We start from the raw sequence: 19094 nt of genomic DNA on the forward strand, positions 1-19094 counted from the left end.
GGGAAGATGCTCTCCCCCTTTGAAGAGGGAGAAGGCCTCTTCTGGAAGCCTCCAACTGACTTCCCAGAATAGTTCATTGGTCAAAATTGTGTCACGTGTCAATTCCTAAATCAATCATTCAGCCTGGAGAAGGAAATTATCATAACTAATTTAGATGAATAAAAATTCACCTTCTGAGGCTCATGACTGTCTGATATATGAGTAAAATCAGGGTTTTAATAGCAAAGATGGTGGCACAGGGGCAGTGGCTGCTCGATAAGAAGTCACTACAGTATTTTCCATAGGGAGGTCATATCCTTTAGGGGGATTAAGAATATGGTTTGAAACATTTATAATTTAATTTCTGGTAATGAGACCTTCCTGAGGGTTTATAAGCAGGAAAATAACACGAAAAGGCAAAAAACAAGATGTAAGGGACTTTGCAGCTTTCTATTCTGAAAATTCAATTTTTATTTCTCCACATTTACTGGTTATAAACATTTTCATTAATTTATTGAACAAATATTTTCTGAAGCCCTGCTGTTCTGAGGGCGAGGGTACAATGCTGAACAAATGGCTGGGGGTCTTGCCCTCAGTAGAGCTTACATTTTAGTAGAGAAGGCAAACCTACGTAAGTTCAAGTTTGGCTCTGTTAAGAAGACAAGCAGCAAGACAATAAAATCCTCAGTGAAGGGGGCGAGTATAAACTGGCTGTCCAGGGAGATTCTTGAGAAGATGACACTTGAACCAAACCAGAATAACAAGGAGGCTGCCCTGGGAGGATCTGAGGGCAGAAGCTTCAAAGCAGAGGCAACAGTGCAAACTCTGAAGCGGAATAATCTTTGCATGTTAGAGACCCACAAAAACCCTAGACAACAGTGAGGAAGAGGGAGAGTGGCAGAAGCAAGGCTGATCTGGGTCAGGAAAGGACTTCTTAAACAACACATCAAACACACCCCATAAGGCTGAGGTAGGTGGAAGGGACCAACCAGGCCACATAGGGCTTTCAGGCCATTGCAAAAGTTTGTACGTTATTCCAAGTGTAATGGGAAACACAAAATTTTCAAGGAAGCAGCTTTTTGAATTTCACTTTTTGGCTTCTGCGTGAAAAAAAGAAACTTAAAAGGGGCAGGACTGGCAGTAGGCAGAGCTGTTAGGGAGCAAAGGCAGCAGTCCAGGTACAAGAAGGTGGCTTGGAATTGTGTGGCAGTGGGACAAGTAGACAGATTTTATGGAATATTTTCTAGGAGAAGAGATTCTAGGCCAGTGCTTCAGTGTGCCTGTGAATCCTCTGGCGATCTTGTTAAAATGTAGATTACGATTCAGCAGGTCTAGGGTGGGGCCTGAGATGCTGCATTTCTAACACATTTCCAGGTAATGCCAATGTTTCTTGTTTGAAGGCCACACCAAGTAGCAGGGTTCTAGCACAACGTCACTTTAACTTACACTTTGAGTCGTCCTTCCTATTAGTATCTTATACATACCGTGTGCTCCAGACCAGTGCTGTCTGATACAGTAGCCACACGTTGCTATTGAAATTCAAACTAGAATAAGACATTCAGTTCCTTAGTTGCATTAACCACATTTCAAATGTTCAGGAGCCACATGTGGCTAGCGGTTGCCATTTTGGACAGCACATGTATAAATAACCTTTCCCTTATTACAGAAAGTCTTATTGAACAGTGATGGTCCAGGCAGAAGAAACTATTTCTGGTTCTCTAGACTTACTGTTACCATGTCTTTGCTCATTCTGGTCTTTTTTAGGGGGAACACACATATTGTGTCTATCTGCTAAAAGCAAATCTTTTGAGAAGTATTTCAAGTCTACCTCTTCTAGAAACTAGATGTGCTTTCTACTTCCTTTAAATCTACACATTTGTTTTATTGCTGTAATGTATGTCTACTCTATTTTGCCTGTCTAGTACTCAAAGCATCCTAGAATCCACTTCCCTTTTCTCTGGTTGTAGAATCTCATTTTCTATGGGGGTAGGGGGGAGAAGAGGACTATTTCTCATCCATTTTGTCCATGTGATTCAGCTGAACCTAACTACCCCTAGCTACAGCCATAAGGATCTGAGCCAGATGACAGCCAGTGACATCAATCCCAGGACATTTGCTGAAAAATTAGATAAAGGTGTTCTCTTTCCAGAGGTTACTAAACTGTCTGGATGTTAGTCTGGGTCTACTGGTAGTCATCTTGCCATCAAATGTGCAGTCCTTGCCTAGGAATGAGAAAAACTCAGAGGAAAGCAAAAGCAAGGGATACAGACAGATCCTGGATGACATCAGCTCCTACTTGGCTACAGCTATATTTGGAGTGCTCTCTATCTACCCTTGAATGTTAGTTACTGGCGACAATAAATTTCCTATTTTTGCTTAAGTTGATGGAGTCTTGTCTATTACCACCCCTCTTCAGGCGTCTGTGTTCTGCTTTGACATATGGAAGCAGCGTGGTCCTTGCTAGTTCTTCCCATCTCCCTTTCAAGCCACCTCTTCAACCATTCACAGTCACAGTCACTTTTAGTTGGTTTCATATCACAAGTTTGTAGGAGGCATGTGAACATATGCCCATGTAAATTAAATTTTTCTTTACCAGTTTAAATATTCAAATTATTTTGACATCTTGATAATCAAATGTTATGGAGCCAAGGACAATTTTCATTATCTGCTGATAATTTTTGTTAATATTTCTCTAGGTTCTTACAGCTTGTTATCTATATATATCTATATATATATACACGCATATAAAAAACAACTTGATTAATCTCTTTACTGCCTAAGTCACCCATAACAAGTCCAAACTTCCTAGTATGTATCATTTGCCTGGCTAACCTACATGTACCTCCAGGATATTTATCCTTCACTCTCCCCAACCTCTCGACTTTGAAGGAACTCCACTAAAGCCACTAAGCTGTGTGCTGGTCCAGGCCAGCGGGCTGGTGGACCTCCAGTGCCTCCAGACCCCACTCTTCCAACCTGCCTTATCTCTGCATCAGCTCACATGGACCCTCTTAGTTTCAAGTCTTGGCTTACTCTCCTCATCTTTGTCCTGGAACAGACGGAATCTGACCACAATCTGTCCCTCCTAATCGGCTCAGAAGGGCCCCTGGGCACTGTGTTGCTGGGAAGGTTCCTAGACTCCAACCTCAAAGGTGACTGACCCCAGATGCGAAACTCACCACTTGCCCTCTAAAGCTATCCTTTCTAACTACATTGGGCTGAAGAAGGAGCAATTTATTCACAAATGCCCTCACTACTCCACCCCACCCCTCAAACTGTTTTAATATCTCTTGTGTACAAAATAGGATTTAAGAACTACTCTAGAGGACCAAACACAAGATGAGATTTATCTTTTATTAGAGATCATATATTACATATTCCCAAAAAGATATAAAATCTTCCAAGAGAAAATATCAAAACCTATTGATTTCAAGGTAAGCAACATAATCAAAATGAAAGCAAAGATTTTTTCTCCAGACAAAGGAATGTGAAAACATTTCTGCACAAGTACAACAAAGACATGGGAAGGTAATTACAATGTTTTACAACACGTTTTACAGCATTTTATTTTAATCAGTATTTGCAGAAAACAAGGATGCTGAGTTCTCAAACGCTGCAGTTAGAAGCCCAAATTAAAATTTAAAAAAATTAAGAGAAAGTAATGAACTACTTGGTCAACCGAACATCTGCGATAATAAATGTAATAAAACCTAAGCCAACAGATATGTCACCAAGATCACAACTGAAGTATATGGTTTTAGTGTGTGCCAGAGACACTAAATTATTTAATCAGTTCTTGACCATAACCCAAAACAAAAGCATCCTCTCTTCATTTCCCTGACGATTTATTCTAAAAACAAAAAGCAGAAACTTGCTGGTTAAAGAGAATTTCTGCTTTACCTCTGAGCAGCTGGTGGCAACACACACTGAATAAGACCCCAACTGACATGGGACAGATCCATCTCAAACAACTGGAAGTGGCAAAACCGCTGTTATTGCATCAAGAGTTTTTATTTCAACTGATCAGAATTTCCAGAACGATTAAGCACACCCACTTAACCACAGGACACAGTGAACTCCCATAGGAAGGTTTTATATTTAAGATGCAATGAAAATATTGACCTTATTCCTGGGACTTGCTTCAGGCAATCCTAACATCCGTAGGTGTCCACAAAAAGGAAGTCTTTTTTTTTTTAAATTGTTTATCCCCCACAAATGAGGGAGGAAACTTACAGTACGTGATTATTGCATGAAATTACTCCATTGTAATATCTTTACTAACTCTGGTATGTTTCCTTAATTATTAAAGGCGAAAGAAGTTTATGAATTTAACATAACTTAACAATAATCTTAGGAGCTGCATCTTGATTGTAAATCCAGATGATAAGCAGACTACATGGTCAAACAGAAATTAGGTTTTAATTTATCTATAAAGATGTTGGAATGACAGGAGGTAAATGGAAGTTTAAAGTCAGATAATACTAAGTCTATTAACACAAAGAGAATTTTCATACTCAAAGAGTTCTATGCTAAACTGAATGTTCTAAATGATGCTAATGTTGCTTTTATTTATGTCAAGTTAAAAACGATCCCAAATAAGTTTTATCAAAAGTATTGTAACGGCACACAGGCTTAAAACTTCACTTTGAGTTTAGCACATACAAAAGTTTGGAATTAATTGAACAAACATATTCTTTAATGAGGAGCCACATATAAGTGGGTTTCAAAACAGAGTCTATTTTAAAGCATTCTCTCTTTATTATGGTTAACTCCTGTGAAATGGAAACAGTATGTGGATTTTGTAAGTTACAAAATCCTTGCTTCAAGTTGCAGTCTCCTTGGCAGCAGCATATTTTAATTAACAATATTTTTCTTCCTTGTTTTGTTTTCTGACATCTCAGTACATTCAAATAGTCAAAATGTTTAGAGTAACATCACCACAAATTTAATGAAACAGATCCGAATGTGGCCAGCACTGTCAGGCAAAAATTGTACAATTTATGCATCATAGAAAGAACCCAGCCCCTGCCGCCCCCACAGCTTACCCCCTTCCCCAAACACTAATATGGACACCAAAAGATTTAACAAGACTTATAAAAAAATAAGGCACATTTATTTTGATATGGTAATTTTAAAATAGAAAACCCCTTCTCAGAACATCTGTATTCAAATGAGCTGTGTAAAAAGACACCTTGTGGTACCTAAAATAGGTTACGGTACCTATGGAATTGCTTCTTCTAGTTTAGTGACAATGGAATAAATTGCACCTATCCCACATTGTCAAGTAATGAAAATATGCCTCTTATTCGACTATTGAATGATCCAAAATCCCATATTTCTGGAAATACTTACAAAGGGTGGGAAGGAAGGGGTCAAGTGGTACATTAGAAAAAGGTGTAAAATCACCCATGTAGATCATAAGGTTGATGGATTGCACTTTTCCACATATTTCAATACATAAAATTTCTCTAATGTGTATGAATGATTGCAACCATTTTGGCCATTAGCTATTACCCACCAGCTTTTTATTCCATTTTGGTAAAAATCGATATTTTTGTAAAACTAACAAAGGATCAGCAACGTGAACACTTATGACAATCTCTTCACAACCCCCAACACAGATATAATTAGTCAGAATTTAACCTGAGATACAATCTGTTGAGAGGTTGTCTTTAGACATTTCTTCGTTTGTTGCATCAATTCATACCGATGGTGGTAGTTCATGGAAGGAACTTAAGGGGAAAAAAAAGGTTTATAGCATGGCTTTTTTTTTTTCTTACTATATGGGTAAAAAAAAAAAAAAAAAAAAATCACAGAATTCGTGTTCTCACAGTAGCCAGAAGCTAAAATAATGTGCTTCTTTATTGCACGTCAAACCAAGAAGTGTACAAAAGCCAACGCTTTCCAATCCAACCGTGAAAGCCTGCTTCACCTCAACCTGATTCGGAATGTGCTGATTTCCATGGGACTCAAGTTGATCTCACTTATATTTCGGGCATCTGGACGTGAGTGCATCAAGGATAATGATGAAGGTACGAGACTTGCAACAGTAAACTTGCTAAAAAGTTTCTGTACCAATATCTAAAAAGTAAATGATAAAAAATTTGCATATTTAGATCAACTTTGAAGAAAGACTAGTAATGCATCTATATATTCCGTGAAAAATAGTATGAGAAAGAGTAAAACAGTATGTTTGAAGCTCCCTTTTAAGGAAAAAACATGGGGTGGGGAGGGAGATTAAATGTACCTATGCATGTGTGAATTTACAGACTACGTCCGGATGGAGACATAAGCAGCTGGTAACGAGGCAAGAGTGACTTGCTCTGCCTTCCTTTTCTGTATTGCTTGAGAACTTATGTGCAGGGGCCATTTTTTCAATAAAAGAAAAGACATCTAATGACCAGCAAGCTTGAAAAACATCCATATCCTCTTTCAGTCGACACTTCGGCCCTAATAGCAGTGGTTCTCAACCATTTTTTCCTGTTCCGAAAGAGCTGAGAGACAGGACATGGGGCCCCACAAGGAAGGCTCATCATGTCAGTGAGCCCCATTTGCAAGGTGGGGAGTTGTTTGGAAAATACTATCCTTACCCCTGCCATCTTATCCTAATGTCTCTCTGCCTTGTACAACCACCTTAAGACTCAATGCTTTAGTGTCTGAATAAAATGCCCACAACCAAGCACACTCAGATCATCAACAGTAAGGTACAGTGCAAATACAATTAAAAAAATAACAAAGATATCAGTGCTTTCTTGGCACCGACTCTGTGCAGGGTGAGGTTAAAAAAAAAAAAAAAAAAATGGAGACAGTTATCTAAGTAGATTTAGGCCCCCTACCATATTTTCTTTTCTCTTCTTTTCAGATCCCACATATATGCTAATTTGTAGGGCTGGAACTGAATCACGTGAGTCTGGGCTACAGAGTGTCTATGAGGTTTTGGAGAAGAGCTGGGTCAGCTGAGCTGCCTGGTGGGGCAGACCTGTCTATGTGGTAGAACCAACCCAACTGTCTTCTCTGAGTAACGGCCTACTCAAAGCCAGAGACCAAAGACTAGAGGTTTGTTTCCTTCCAAGGAAAGGCTTGATGGAACTGTCAGCAAGACCAACTCGAAGAGAAATAAAAAATGGGCAGCCAGCAAGCAGTGGTCTGCCTGAGGATCTTTTGGCCTGCAGTGTGGACTCATATGCAAATATGGCTTCATCAGAAGATCTAGCCCTGCATTTTTCCCACGGGAAACATCTGACAGGAGCCACGTACAGCTGCCTTGGTGGCTGTGGGTCAATTATGCCCCTGGCCACAGTCTCACTGCTCCCTTTGGCTTTCCTATTGCTACCCCAACCCATTTTAGTTATTCTAAAACTTGCCTTGGCCCCTGGAGGACTTAGGCTTGCCATTCCTGAACTAGATCGTACACGAACATGTTGGGAGGAGGAAATATGGGGCGGGGAGAGAAGGTGCTCTGTAAGTTGGAAACGGAAGGCCTAAGAATGGATGAGAGCACTGTCTTCAAATGCGCACATGTTCTGGCTATACGTTTGTCGACAAGGAGCGGAGACTGAAGGTTGAGAAAGTGCTTTCTTAAGATGGGGAGACAAGTTCGTTTACAGCTGAAGAGAATGAATCAGCAAAGAGGCACTGAAACATTATCTTACGTCAGGATTATTTGCAGAAAGTAAGGATTTCAAAGCACACAAACTTGACAACCAAAAATAACCTCTCAGCTCACCTTTCCCTGGGTTGTGGAACAGAGCAGCCCCGTGTCTCTGCTAGAGAAGCGGCAATCAAACACCTTTCTGTGGAGGATCAAAGCTGCCTCATCCGAAGGCTTGTCATTCTCCTGCAAATGAGAGAGCGCCAACACGTCACAGCCCCATTAAAGCAAATACTGACACTACTGCACATTCCACTGCCTTGATGTCAGCATCCCTAAAACAAAAACGCTCATTTTATTTAATGGTGAAGTAAGGCAAATCCGTTTCCCCTCAGGTTCTGTGGTCACTGTGCATGTACACCTACCATACACCGCTCCCCTCCCCCAAGGAGTCAGGATATTATGTGCTAAGGGTCCTTGTGAAGTCACTCATGCCCTAGTTTCCTCCCTAGTCCTTAAAGACTTGGCTTTCCTTTTGCCTATATATTACATCCTGTTTCATCAGAGTTTCTCCAAATACAGCATTTCATTTTTATTTATTTCTATCATGTACATCAGTTGAATAAAGTATACCTGAATTTAGTCCTCATCTGGTCATTGAATGATGTATCATCCATTTTAAAACTGAAACGTGCTTCTTTACTGAATACTAATTTTTGCTAATTGCATTAACATTTTTAATCTTTAATGTATTGGTTCATTATTTTTATATAAGAGACATTTAAATTGAATTAGTTATGCTTATCACTTGCTAAGCCAACCACGTTTATTAGCTTGATGTATCGCTTAAATTCACATTACAGAAGCTATTCTTCTTGTGCAGGCAAAAAGAAAAATATGAAAGAAGACAAGTCAGCCACAGGGATCAGTACACACTTTCTTGCAATAAAATTTTCTGCATCCATTTAAGTAACGATGCTATGAATGGTTCAGGTCTTTGAGTATTTTAAATTATAATTTTACTCAATAAATTTCATGTTTTCTAAACTGAGGAGATGTTTACGATAATAAGCAAAATAAATTTAAAAATTGTTGGAAAAATTAAGAAGCGTACAGTTATTCAAAGGAGAGCCGTATGCTGCTTGGCACTGACACTGTGATGGAATCAATCCCTTTTTCTCTTCTGTGGCCACAGATATGAATACGCCAGGTTCTCCAACATCCTCACTAGGGAGTAAGATTTCTTAATGTGCTATAGGGACATCTTTTCTGAATAGCTGCCAGCATTCCCACCACTGATTTGATTTTAATGTGCCTGAACAATTTAAAGCTGTCCTCAGCTCAGATTCTTGGCTGGAATAACCTGTTTTATGACATTTCACACTGGTATTTTGCAGTGGTACTGCTAAGATTTTGTTTGAAGGGAGAGAAAAAAGCCATGTAAGGAATTCTGAGTCATTGCAGGACCACATGATACAAGTGGCAAGTTTAAATCTATGATAAAGATTTCTAATGAAATTTCAAAAAATTTCACACAGTCCCAAAATAGCAAGAAACTAGCATACAAGAAAATCCTTCATTTATCATACACATAAAATCTCCAAGAGAATAACAAGAGAACTCTGTCACATGCCAATTGTGAAACCTTGGAATAGTCATTTATTCTTCTTAAGCATCAGTTTCCCCATCTGTGAAATGGAGATAATGCATATCTACCTCCTTCGTGGAGTCACAGGGTGGGTTAACTCACTGAAAGTACAATGTAAAGTAGCCCAGGTTACAGGACAGAATGTGCTAGTGCAGAAGCTGTCGAAATGAGTGGTTCAGAACCTGAGCTGGGAGGGAGACAGCCTGAGATCTGGATCCTGGTCCTGCAATTTACTAGCTGCTGAGTTCAGTAAAACCAGGTTTGTCTTTACCATAAAATGGAGATGAAATGAAATGAAATAGCATTAACAAGGACTTAGACCAGTGTCTGGAGCATAGGAAGCCCTCTGTATATGTCAGCTACATTGTTTCTATCAATAAGATCCATCAAATAAATAATTGTGATTATTTTGATAATAGTTACAAACCAAACAAGATTCTCATTTAACTTCTTATTCATAAATTTCCTTTATAGACATCATAACTTTGTAGCTGAGGAATCAGGAAACCCCCAAATTATATGTCTACAATTATACATCAAAATCATACCAGATTATATACAAAAAACATAATATAACAATCATAAAGTCCTGACTAAACTTCACAGATTAGACGGCCTCTTAACTAGAGTTTTAAAAGCATTATCACTGTTACCCTGAAGCATCTGGGCTTTTTAACTCATTAGACCATCCTTAGAAAAACCATTGATAGCAGGCATTGCTAAAATTCCTGCAACACGTTTGCTCCTGGAATAATGAACGTGTAAGGCCTTTAGCAGACTGAAGGCAACAAAAAAAAGCAGGAAGAGAAACACCTTCGGAATTCTGCCATTGAATTTGATAAGAGACTTAAACAAATAACACAAAAGTAGAGATTAAAGTCATAAAAATTAATTTTCACTGACGGAATACAAGTTATACTTTCTCTAAACAATAAAATTGAATCACTTCCGTGAGGATGAGAACACCAACTGAAATAGCAATCATCTTGTCCAAGTTTTTAAAAATCAAATATTCATGAAAGTATCAGCTTTCAAGCAAAAATACCTGAGGCAAAGCAGCAGTTTTTCAGCTTCAAAGTCTGTCTAGACATTTTATTTCCAAGAAAACTGTTTTTCAAAGTAGAGAAACTGTGAATTTAACTTGAATATGCATGCAAGAAAACAGATACCTTCAAGTAGTCACATTGAATGCTCTAAGACAGTAAACAGATTTTTAAAGGCCTGTTTTTACATTCAATAACGCATTACTAATACCTAGACCTCAGAAAAGAAGGGGAGGGTGTGGGGAAGAAAATTTACAAGTTTTGAAATTACACCAAGCACTGTGCTAGGTGGGCTTCAAATTAAGTGCTTTTGTAAAACAGTTCGGACCACAATTGAGGCTGAATCCCTCCAGGAAGGCTTGGGTGTTCTAAAGTTGCACAGGGAAAACCCACTGCAGAACTTATTTCAGGGGATAAACCAACATCCAGCTAACGGGGCCTATGAGGCTTCTCCATGACTGGGCGGAGTGTGGGGAAGACGATCTGGCTTGCAGAACCATGCCATCAGGCTTAGAGAAAGCTGGATTGGAGCCAGGGTTTGGTTCCACCAGGCACCAGTTAGGTGATTTTGAACCCCTTTGAGGATGGAGGGCCAACCATAGTGAAAATAACAGTAACTGCAGTTAACACTTATTGAGCACTTGCTGTGTGCCAGACCCTGTGCAGAATGCTTTTCACAGATTAGCTCATTTCATCTTACAACAACTGTGAAGTAGTTGAGGTGGTATACAAGTTAGCATTATTATATTTAAATGTAGAGGAACACCCCCCTATCACAAAGCATTCTCTCTCATACTCAAAAAGCAATTACCGCTAATGACTCTACATTAACCCTTCATGATCTTTTCCCACCAGTGGTTGGCATATCCTTCTATGGGTGCCCCATTATTACTGAGTAGACAAGACAAAAATAGCAATGTATTCCCCAACATTTTGAGTACTTTCACTCCCTTTTGTTCCCATGCATGAGGCAGTAGTTTTGGGTAGGGATCTGGAGTCAGACGCCAGAGTGTGCCTCCCAGCACCACCACTTACTGGCTGTGTGACCTGGGAGAGTTACCTACTGTCCTAGGTCAGTTAGTTTCCTCTTCTGTCACGGGGTACAAATATTGCCAACTTTCACAGCGTTGTTGTGAGAGCTAAATAAGACTCACGTAAAGCACTCGGCAAAATGCCTGGCATAGAGACAATTTTAGATATGTTGTTTTGAAATATCTGAGGAATTGGTAATAAAAAAGTATATAAGGAATACAAGTCAAAAGGACATCAACATTGACTTTGGTGATAAACTTCAACTTTCTCCAATTTATAAAAAAGCGCCGATACTTTTACTTCATTATTAGTAACAATCATGACTGAAAACTGCTTGTGACTGAATATCCCAGTTGAGAACCTTTATGTGTGAGGCACTTAGCCCTTGCTACGTGCCAGATGCTGTTCTAAATGCTTGACAAACACTGACTCATTTAATCCTCAGAGCATCTCTAAGGTGGGTACTATTATCATCGCCACGTTCCTAATAAGGAAAGTGGGACTCGGAGAATTACGTGACTTGCTCTAAGTCCCTCAGCCAGCAAGTAGAGGAATGCACTCAACCCGGGGGTCTGACCCCAAAGTCTGTGCTTCCACAGTTGCAGTCTCCTGCTCTTGTTCTAGAATGGATTGGTGCTCACAGATATCTAGCTAGGAGGGGAAAGAGGAGGACTACTTGTGATGTAATATAACAAAAGGCTATAATCTAAAGGAGATCAACACTCTGATTTGAGGCTGGATAAACGGAGTATTCAATCAATGTTTTCAAGCAGGCCTAAAACTATGATTTATCAAAACATATATCAATTCAGAAGTAGGGTTTAGAAAATTGTGATTTCTATCCATCCACAACGTGTTCATCCATCCATTCATCCCATTTTAAATAAAACTTAAGGCCATTCGGAAAATTACATATGCATATGACAGTCTTTCCTAAGAAAAGCAATAGGCAAATGTCCTTCTACTTAAGTGGATGAGAACTCAAAATGTGAGAGTTGTGATATTACTGTTTCACACCTAAAGAAACTTGCCTTGCTCATTACTAATGTGAGGTTCAGAAATTAGTAAACTTCTGGAAACCGTAGTAAACATTACATACACTTTTTCTGAAGAAGAAGAAGAAGAAAGGGACCATAGCTTTGACCAGATTCTCCAAGAGGAATGTGACCCCACCCTCCTCACAGGATGTGTGAGGTGTGCAGAGAGATTAAGATATGGCTAAATACCTGGTAGGAGAATTTCTCCAACCTTATTCAGATTCTTTGAAAATGCCTAACACCGCTAATCTTTCAGTGCATTCCGGCAGCTGGAAAGGTTAGAACTGTACACTGTGTTGAAAGTCCTGAGACAGGAAATAACCAGTAGAAATTCATTTTCTAGGGTACCCATTAAAATGTCCCATGACATTTATCCTATTTTGATCAACAATATAACATGACAGAAGGAAAGGGGAAGGTGAATGGTTATTCTTAGATATGTGCAACAAAGGAAACTTTTTCCACAATTTTCACCTTTCCAGAACCTAGGGAGATCAATAAAGCACCAATCAATTCTTATAAGAAATGCAAAAAAAGGAAAAACTTTAAACTGCCTCTTATAAGAAAAGAAGGGGAAGGTATAAACAAGTGGGAAGAGAAAATCTTACTTAACAAGCAGGGCTGATGTTGAAATGACTGGTTAACTGTTTGCAAGAAATGGTTAAGCACAAATAAAAAGAAACTCCAATTCTATAGAGAATAAAAAGTTAAATATAATATATAGACATAGAGGTAGATATAAAGATATACATATATAAATTAAATAAAAATATATCTGAACATAAAAGCAGTGGAAATAATCTGAAAAAAAAAAATAGTTGAACTACATATCATTGTTCAAAACACCAAGGCAGAATGACTCCACAAAGCCTAGCTGAACGGCTTAATCAAGCTCCAACTCGTCCCTGGAATGTCAACATTGCAGGGTGAACCTATCATTCTAGCCTACAGAACCCCAACCCATGATCCATCCTCCCATGAGATTCTCCCAGCATCCTCTCTACCAAGATTCCCTTCTCCCTTAATCAACACCCTTTCCTGATGACACGGCTTTCCCATTCAGTGCACCTGAGTGGTGATCCTGTTCCCCAGTGTTCAAACTTTTACAGAAGCTTCTTTTTAATATTTCAAACTCTTGGCAGCGCAAGAAAAGGGGGTGATAAAGATAAGATAATTGGAGGCTGGGCCTACAGGAGGAGAAGGCTAGTTAAATTCCTAGACAGTGGCTGGAACCTGGTAGGGCCATACAGCATGAAAAGGTCAGGCAGAAAGAGAGAAGTGCCCTTATCAGTCCAAGGTGGTCCTCAGACAGATTTATCACGGAAATACTGTGAAGCGGTGGTTAAGAAAATGCTTACTTACATATAGGCCAATGTAGACCTCTGGTCTTGCTTGGAACCTGACTTCTATGTTGACATTATTTCAATGGAAAAAATGCATAGCAATCTCCAAATAAATAACTCATTATCTCCAAATAAATAACTCATTACTGTATGCTGTGAGCTACCAGTACACAAAAACAAGAACACAATCCAAAATATTTAGGTTTGGCTTCTGGATTTATTCATTGAGTCATTTTTGTCTTTCTTTTAGTCTAACCATGGAATTACACTTGACACCTTTTAAGTACCAAGCTTTCTTTGAATCAATACCTACGTCAGCTTCCTTCAATGATTATTTTCCTATTATCCGAGGTTAGGGGACAGAGAGCAATCTTTTAAAGAAGCGATTTTGAACGGATCCATCAATACCTTTGGATTACTAGCGGGCTTTAAACAACCGTTAGAAATACTTGCTAAGAGTCAAAGACTAATATAGGGACTGGCACCAATTGATAGGAGGATGCAAAACAGCCCCAAATATTTCGTTCTGATCATGTGCTAGCATGGTAGTTATCATTAGGTATTAACATTTCAGTCTTTATTCTTCTGGCCAAATATCTACATTGTTAAATTATTTTCTATTCCCTCTGCTAAAACCCCAGTTTGCACCTGAGTTGGCATGTACTGTAAGCATCATTAGGATAACAACCTATGTGTACCAAGCACTTCTGTTTTCAAAGGACTTTCACAGCATTATTTCATCTGTGTCTCACATCAGACCTAAAGCAGGCCTACCTGATGTCAGCCTCATTTTATAAACAGTAGCTGAGTCAGCAGTCACTCTGGCAGGAAGTGAATGAAGGTGGTCCACCCGTCCAAACGTGAGAACAATGGGAAGCCAGGAGGCAGCAGTGAGTGGAGCCCAGACTGTAGAGGGCCTGAGTGCTCAAGGGTCTCAACCCATTTAGTAGGCAATGGTATTTTTAACCTGTGACCTGATCAGACTTGTATCACAGGAAGACAGCCAACAGCAGGAAGAATGACAGGAACAGGTAACCACAAAAAAGAAGTGACCTGGAAAATAAGGGCTAGCCTTGGATTGTAGAGGATAAAACCTTATACTCACTGACTCTACTCAGCTGGAGTTGCTTTGAGAAAACAATTCCTTTTAAACGATTTTGGGCAAGAGTCATCTAGAAGTGAAGCTAGGGAACAGCGGCCACCATGCTCCCCAGAAGTTCTCAGATGCTTCAGGTGGCTAATATCCTCTACCACCTATGCCTGGAGGTGACAACCTGAGGCCCAGAGTCTTTGGTGCCCTACACTCTATCCTTTCGTCACCTTTAGCTAATGAATTAATGACAGGTTACCTCAGGAAGGCTGTCCTTCTCTAGTGTGTTCTTTCCATGAGTTGAAAAGTAGACCCACAAAAGACCACAGCAGAATCCTAGAAGGAACACTCACAAGATTCACTCAATCAAAAAACTGTTACTGAGCCCCCACTATGTGCAGGCCCTGTTCTAGGCAGGTGGGTACAGCAAGGAACCAAAGAAAAGCCCAGCTCGCATGCAGCTTCCATTCTGACTACATCTCCCGTCTCTGGGCCTTCACACCTGCTCTTAACTCTGCTGGACCACCCCACCCCAAAAATCTGCATGCGTCTCTTATTCCCTAATCTCCTTCAGATTTTGACTCCATTATCCCCTTTTCTGCAAGACCCTCTCCAACCACCCTATTCACACTTGCATGGCCTTCTAAAATTGTCCCCCTTCTTTTCCCTCCGTAACACTTATCACCATCTCACATATTATGTTTCTCCTAATTTTTCTTCTTTAATTATTTTTCCACTCCTACTAGAATCTACGCATCAGAAAGGCAGGGGCTTTTGTCTGTTTTATTCACGACTGTATCCTTAGTGCCTTTAGCAGTAACTGGCACATAGCAGGCATGAAATAAACCCTGCAAGTTCACCCACATGATCAAACAAGGCTTGTCTTTGACACACAGAGGTATAGACACAGGCCTCTGGCATTCACTTGTATTCATTATTATGAGCCATATGTATTTTCCTACATAGGCATAAGTTCCCTATCTGGGACATAGTTTTAAAAGTCCTAAAAGCCCAAATTTGTAGGCATTTATCCATATTTTATTTGGTTTGCTTTAGTTCTTTGTTCCTAAACTAAACATTTTTCTCCTCTTATATTGTCTTCAAACATGAACATTTTCCTCTTTTCATACTCAGGCCTTTTATTGTAAGATATTTCCCACAGAATCCATAACCACTTACTATTTCCAGCCAAGAGTATGTCAATTCACAATATCAAAACAGCTCTACTAAACATAAAAATGATGTCAAATACCTAATATTTATTCTTTTCAAATGTAATCTCTAACTTTAAATGTAGGCATATATGTAAACTAAGGCAGTCTAACTGAATTAAAATTCCATACCTAATAAAGCATGGCCTACTTTTCTTCTAATATGTCTTTCTATTTCTCCTGCATATTTCTCAATGCAAAGGTTTGAGCTGCGGTGATTTTTAGGAGAAAGATACAAACAAATGTACAAAGCCTCTGATACAGAAATAACTAAACACTACGCTTTCTATTTATCTCCTGAGAAACGCTGGCTAACAATGAGAAATGAGTGGAAAATGCCAGTAGAGCTGATCTTAAGGAAGGCCTGGTTCTCTCACCTACTAATTATGTGACCTCACGCCACTTTGGCTTCTTTATCTGTAAAAAGAAGATGATATTCCCGACCAGCTTACCACACAGAACTTTTGTGAGAATAAAACAAGTTAGTGCAGGGATATGTTCTAAATGATAGAGTGATAGTCAAAGGAGAAGTACAATGATTTTGCCTAAAGGTGAAGTCCTCTTAATCGTTCCTCGAATAACAGTAAAACTAACAGTATGTTTTTCTTCCCACCTCCTCATACCAAATACATTACAAAAGGTAATTTTTTACAGATATATTTGGGATATACCTGTGACTCTATAGTCCTAAGATTAACCAGATGAATGTCACAAGGCAAAGACGACAGTAACGGAGAGAATTCACCAAGCAGCTGAAGAGTGGGCACAGGGATCTTTTCTGTCATTGAAAAGACAGGATGATTCAGGAAAGATGAAGTTATGTGGCTAAGGAGGGAAGGATAACTGACTGACTTCTTTTCTTCTTCCTATCAAGAAAAAACAAACATGCTTTGAGTTACACATTTGCAGTTCTCATAATATTAACTGAATTATCTGACAGGGTTTAAATAGAAAATATAAAAATATGTAAATACTTTGATGTTATATTTTATAAATAACAATCTTAGAAAATGCACAGATTATCAAGTTTAGTTCTAAGCAATGCAAAAAAATGAAGTGTCCATTTCACTTATATATTTTGAAATATCTCTTTTCTAGTGCTTTAATACTAAAAGTCCTGACATTTTCCCCAAACATTTTAGGACAAGGTATAACATTTTATGGAGACTCTTTCTCAATCTACCACAAAACGCTTAGTGTAGATGGGTTGGGATGTTCATATATCTTGCACATCAAATGTTATCTCTTGTCTCTCAGGTTTTATCCATCATATTCTCATGGCTTCATTTATATACTTAACCAGACCATAAAATCATGTATTGATCCAAAGCTATGTTCTATAAATGTTACCCAATGATAGGATTTTTGTAAAAACTCTCAAAATAAGTAACATTTTTAAATAACACAGGTGGTATATTTAGATCACCTGAGTGTTTTCTTTAAATTTGTTAAGTCACTGTCAGTTGCTTCCCTCTATTTTATTCCAAAAACAGGACCTGTTACATATGTTACAGAATAGTTACCACACATTTACATGGCACGCAATTATTCAGTATAATTTAAAAATACTTTAGTCTTTGCCATGGTGTATACTTACAGACAGGCATTTCAGCATGTTCAAACATTAAATAAGTCTACTAGGGCTCGGGATACACATATGGCGGATGACATACACAATTAATTAAATCAATGACTAAGTAGAACCTTAACCAGCAATGCCTAAGGTGTAAAGGCAAACACAGAAAAGCATTAAGGAGAGAAAATAATTTATGTAGAAAGGTCTTTTGATCACCAGTGAGATTTGGAGCAAATTTAATTTCGTATCTTATTTTTTAAAATGACTTTCACTGATATCTTCTGATTTTGCATCCTTTTTGTAATATAGAGCTCAAATAAAAGGCTTGGCTACTTATCTGTGTGAAAAGACAGAATTTATAGAAGATACAGAGCTTAAAATTCAGAATGTCAGATTAGCATTGAACAGAGGGTGTTAGCAAAGAGTGATGAGCATCTTGCCAGCAGCGAACTGTAGATGTCATTACAATTCAGATCATGGCAAGAGGAAAAAAAATTTAAAGGCAGCATAGGGACACTGTAATATTAAGATACTGACAAAAAATATTAGGTCTGAAAGAGTTGTAAAAAAAAATCCATCTATTTCTCATTCTTTTCTTAAGGAAAGATTAAATAAAGCATATAAAATAATATTCTCCAACAATATTGAAATTTAATGCAGCTTGTAGAATAACATGAATAGAGAAGGAACATTTTCAAGAAGACACTTTAAATGTACTCCAAGATCAAAGGACTTCATAATCTAGGTCAGGATTGCTGACAAAATCACTTCTGACTAACAAAAGATAGATTCTAACAGAAAGAAAAACACCTGCCTTATCAGATTCGGGAGGCATTAAGTCCATTCCAGGTCCAGAAACATTCAGAAAAAGCCCTCTGGCTTTGTTCTATGCCCTTTGAGGAACCCCTGGACACTTTAGTGAGTAGGTGGGATACTTCCTGACAGATTATCTATACCTTGGAAGCAGTAGTGTGCATATTTACCATTCCTCAAACCAAAATTGGTTCTCCCAACCCTCAGTGCTTCCCCCAAACTGACCATACCTCACACCTCCCAGTGATTACCACCCGTGTCCTTGTTCTCACTGCCTCTCTGCAGAACACTCGAGAACAGGATTCACTTCCATTTAGTCAGCCAGGATTACTCCCATGAGGCTCTGCTAGGCTCAAGGCTTCCCACTAAAATGCTTCCTATCCAGGGAACATCTTCCCAGCTCAGTTTCTACTATCAATAATTTAGACATTAGAGTCTAAGTTGAAAATAAAAACACTTTCTAGAAAATTTTATATGATAAAAAGTTTTACATGATAAAAATTTTACATCTAAAAAGTTACATGATGTGTAACATTTAATCAAATGTCTTTATAATAAATCTCACTAAAAATTAAAATGTATTTTCTCTTCTCTAGTTCATTTTATATTTAAAAGAAACTATTGATTTAAGCCCAAGAATCTACAGTTGAGAAAAAGAAAAATTTAACCAACATAGGATTATAAAAACATTGGATCAAATTTAAATCAATTTCTATCCAAGGAGTTTTGAA

At 38.5% G+C, this 19094-nt stretch overlaps 1 protein-coding gene across 1 annotated transcript in view; it reads right to left on the reverse strand.

The window, feature by feature from the left end:
• Positions 1-3318: 3318 nt before the first annotated feature.
• Positions 3319-19094, reverse strand: part of MAN2A1 (mannosidase alpha class 2A member 1) — a 169354-nt gene continuing 153578 nt past the window's right edge. The window contains exons 20-22 of the mRNA XM_046666313.1: positions 16646-16840; positions 7706-7816; positions 3319-6060 (exon numbers count right to left, since the gene is read on the reverse strand). Of these exons, the coding sequence (XP_046522269.1) occupies positions 5908-6060; positions 7706-7816; positions 16646-16840 (459 nt within the window). The 3' untranslated portion in view covers positions 3319-5907. The remainder of the gene's footprint in view (positions 6061-7705; positions 7817-16645; positions 16841-19094) is intronic.

Source organism: Equus quagga, chromosome 7 (genome assembly GCF_021613505.1).
Source record: "Equus quagga isolate Etosha38 chromosome 7, UCLA_HA_Equagga_1.0, whole genome shotgun sequence".
NCBI classification, from domain to species: Eukaryota; Metazoa; Chordata; class Mammalia; order Perissodactyla; family Equidae; genus Equus; species Equus quagga.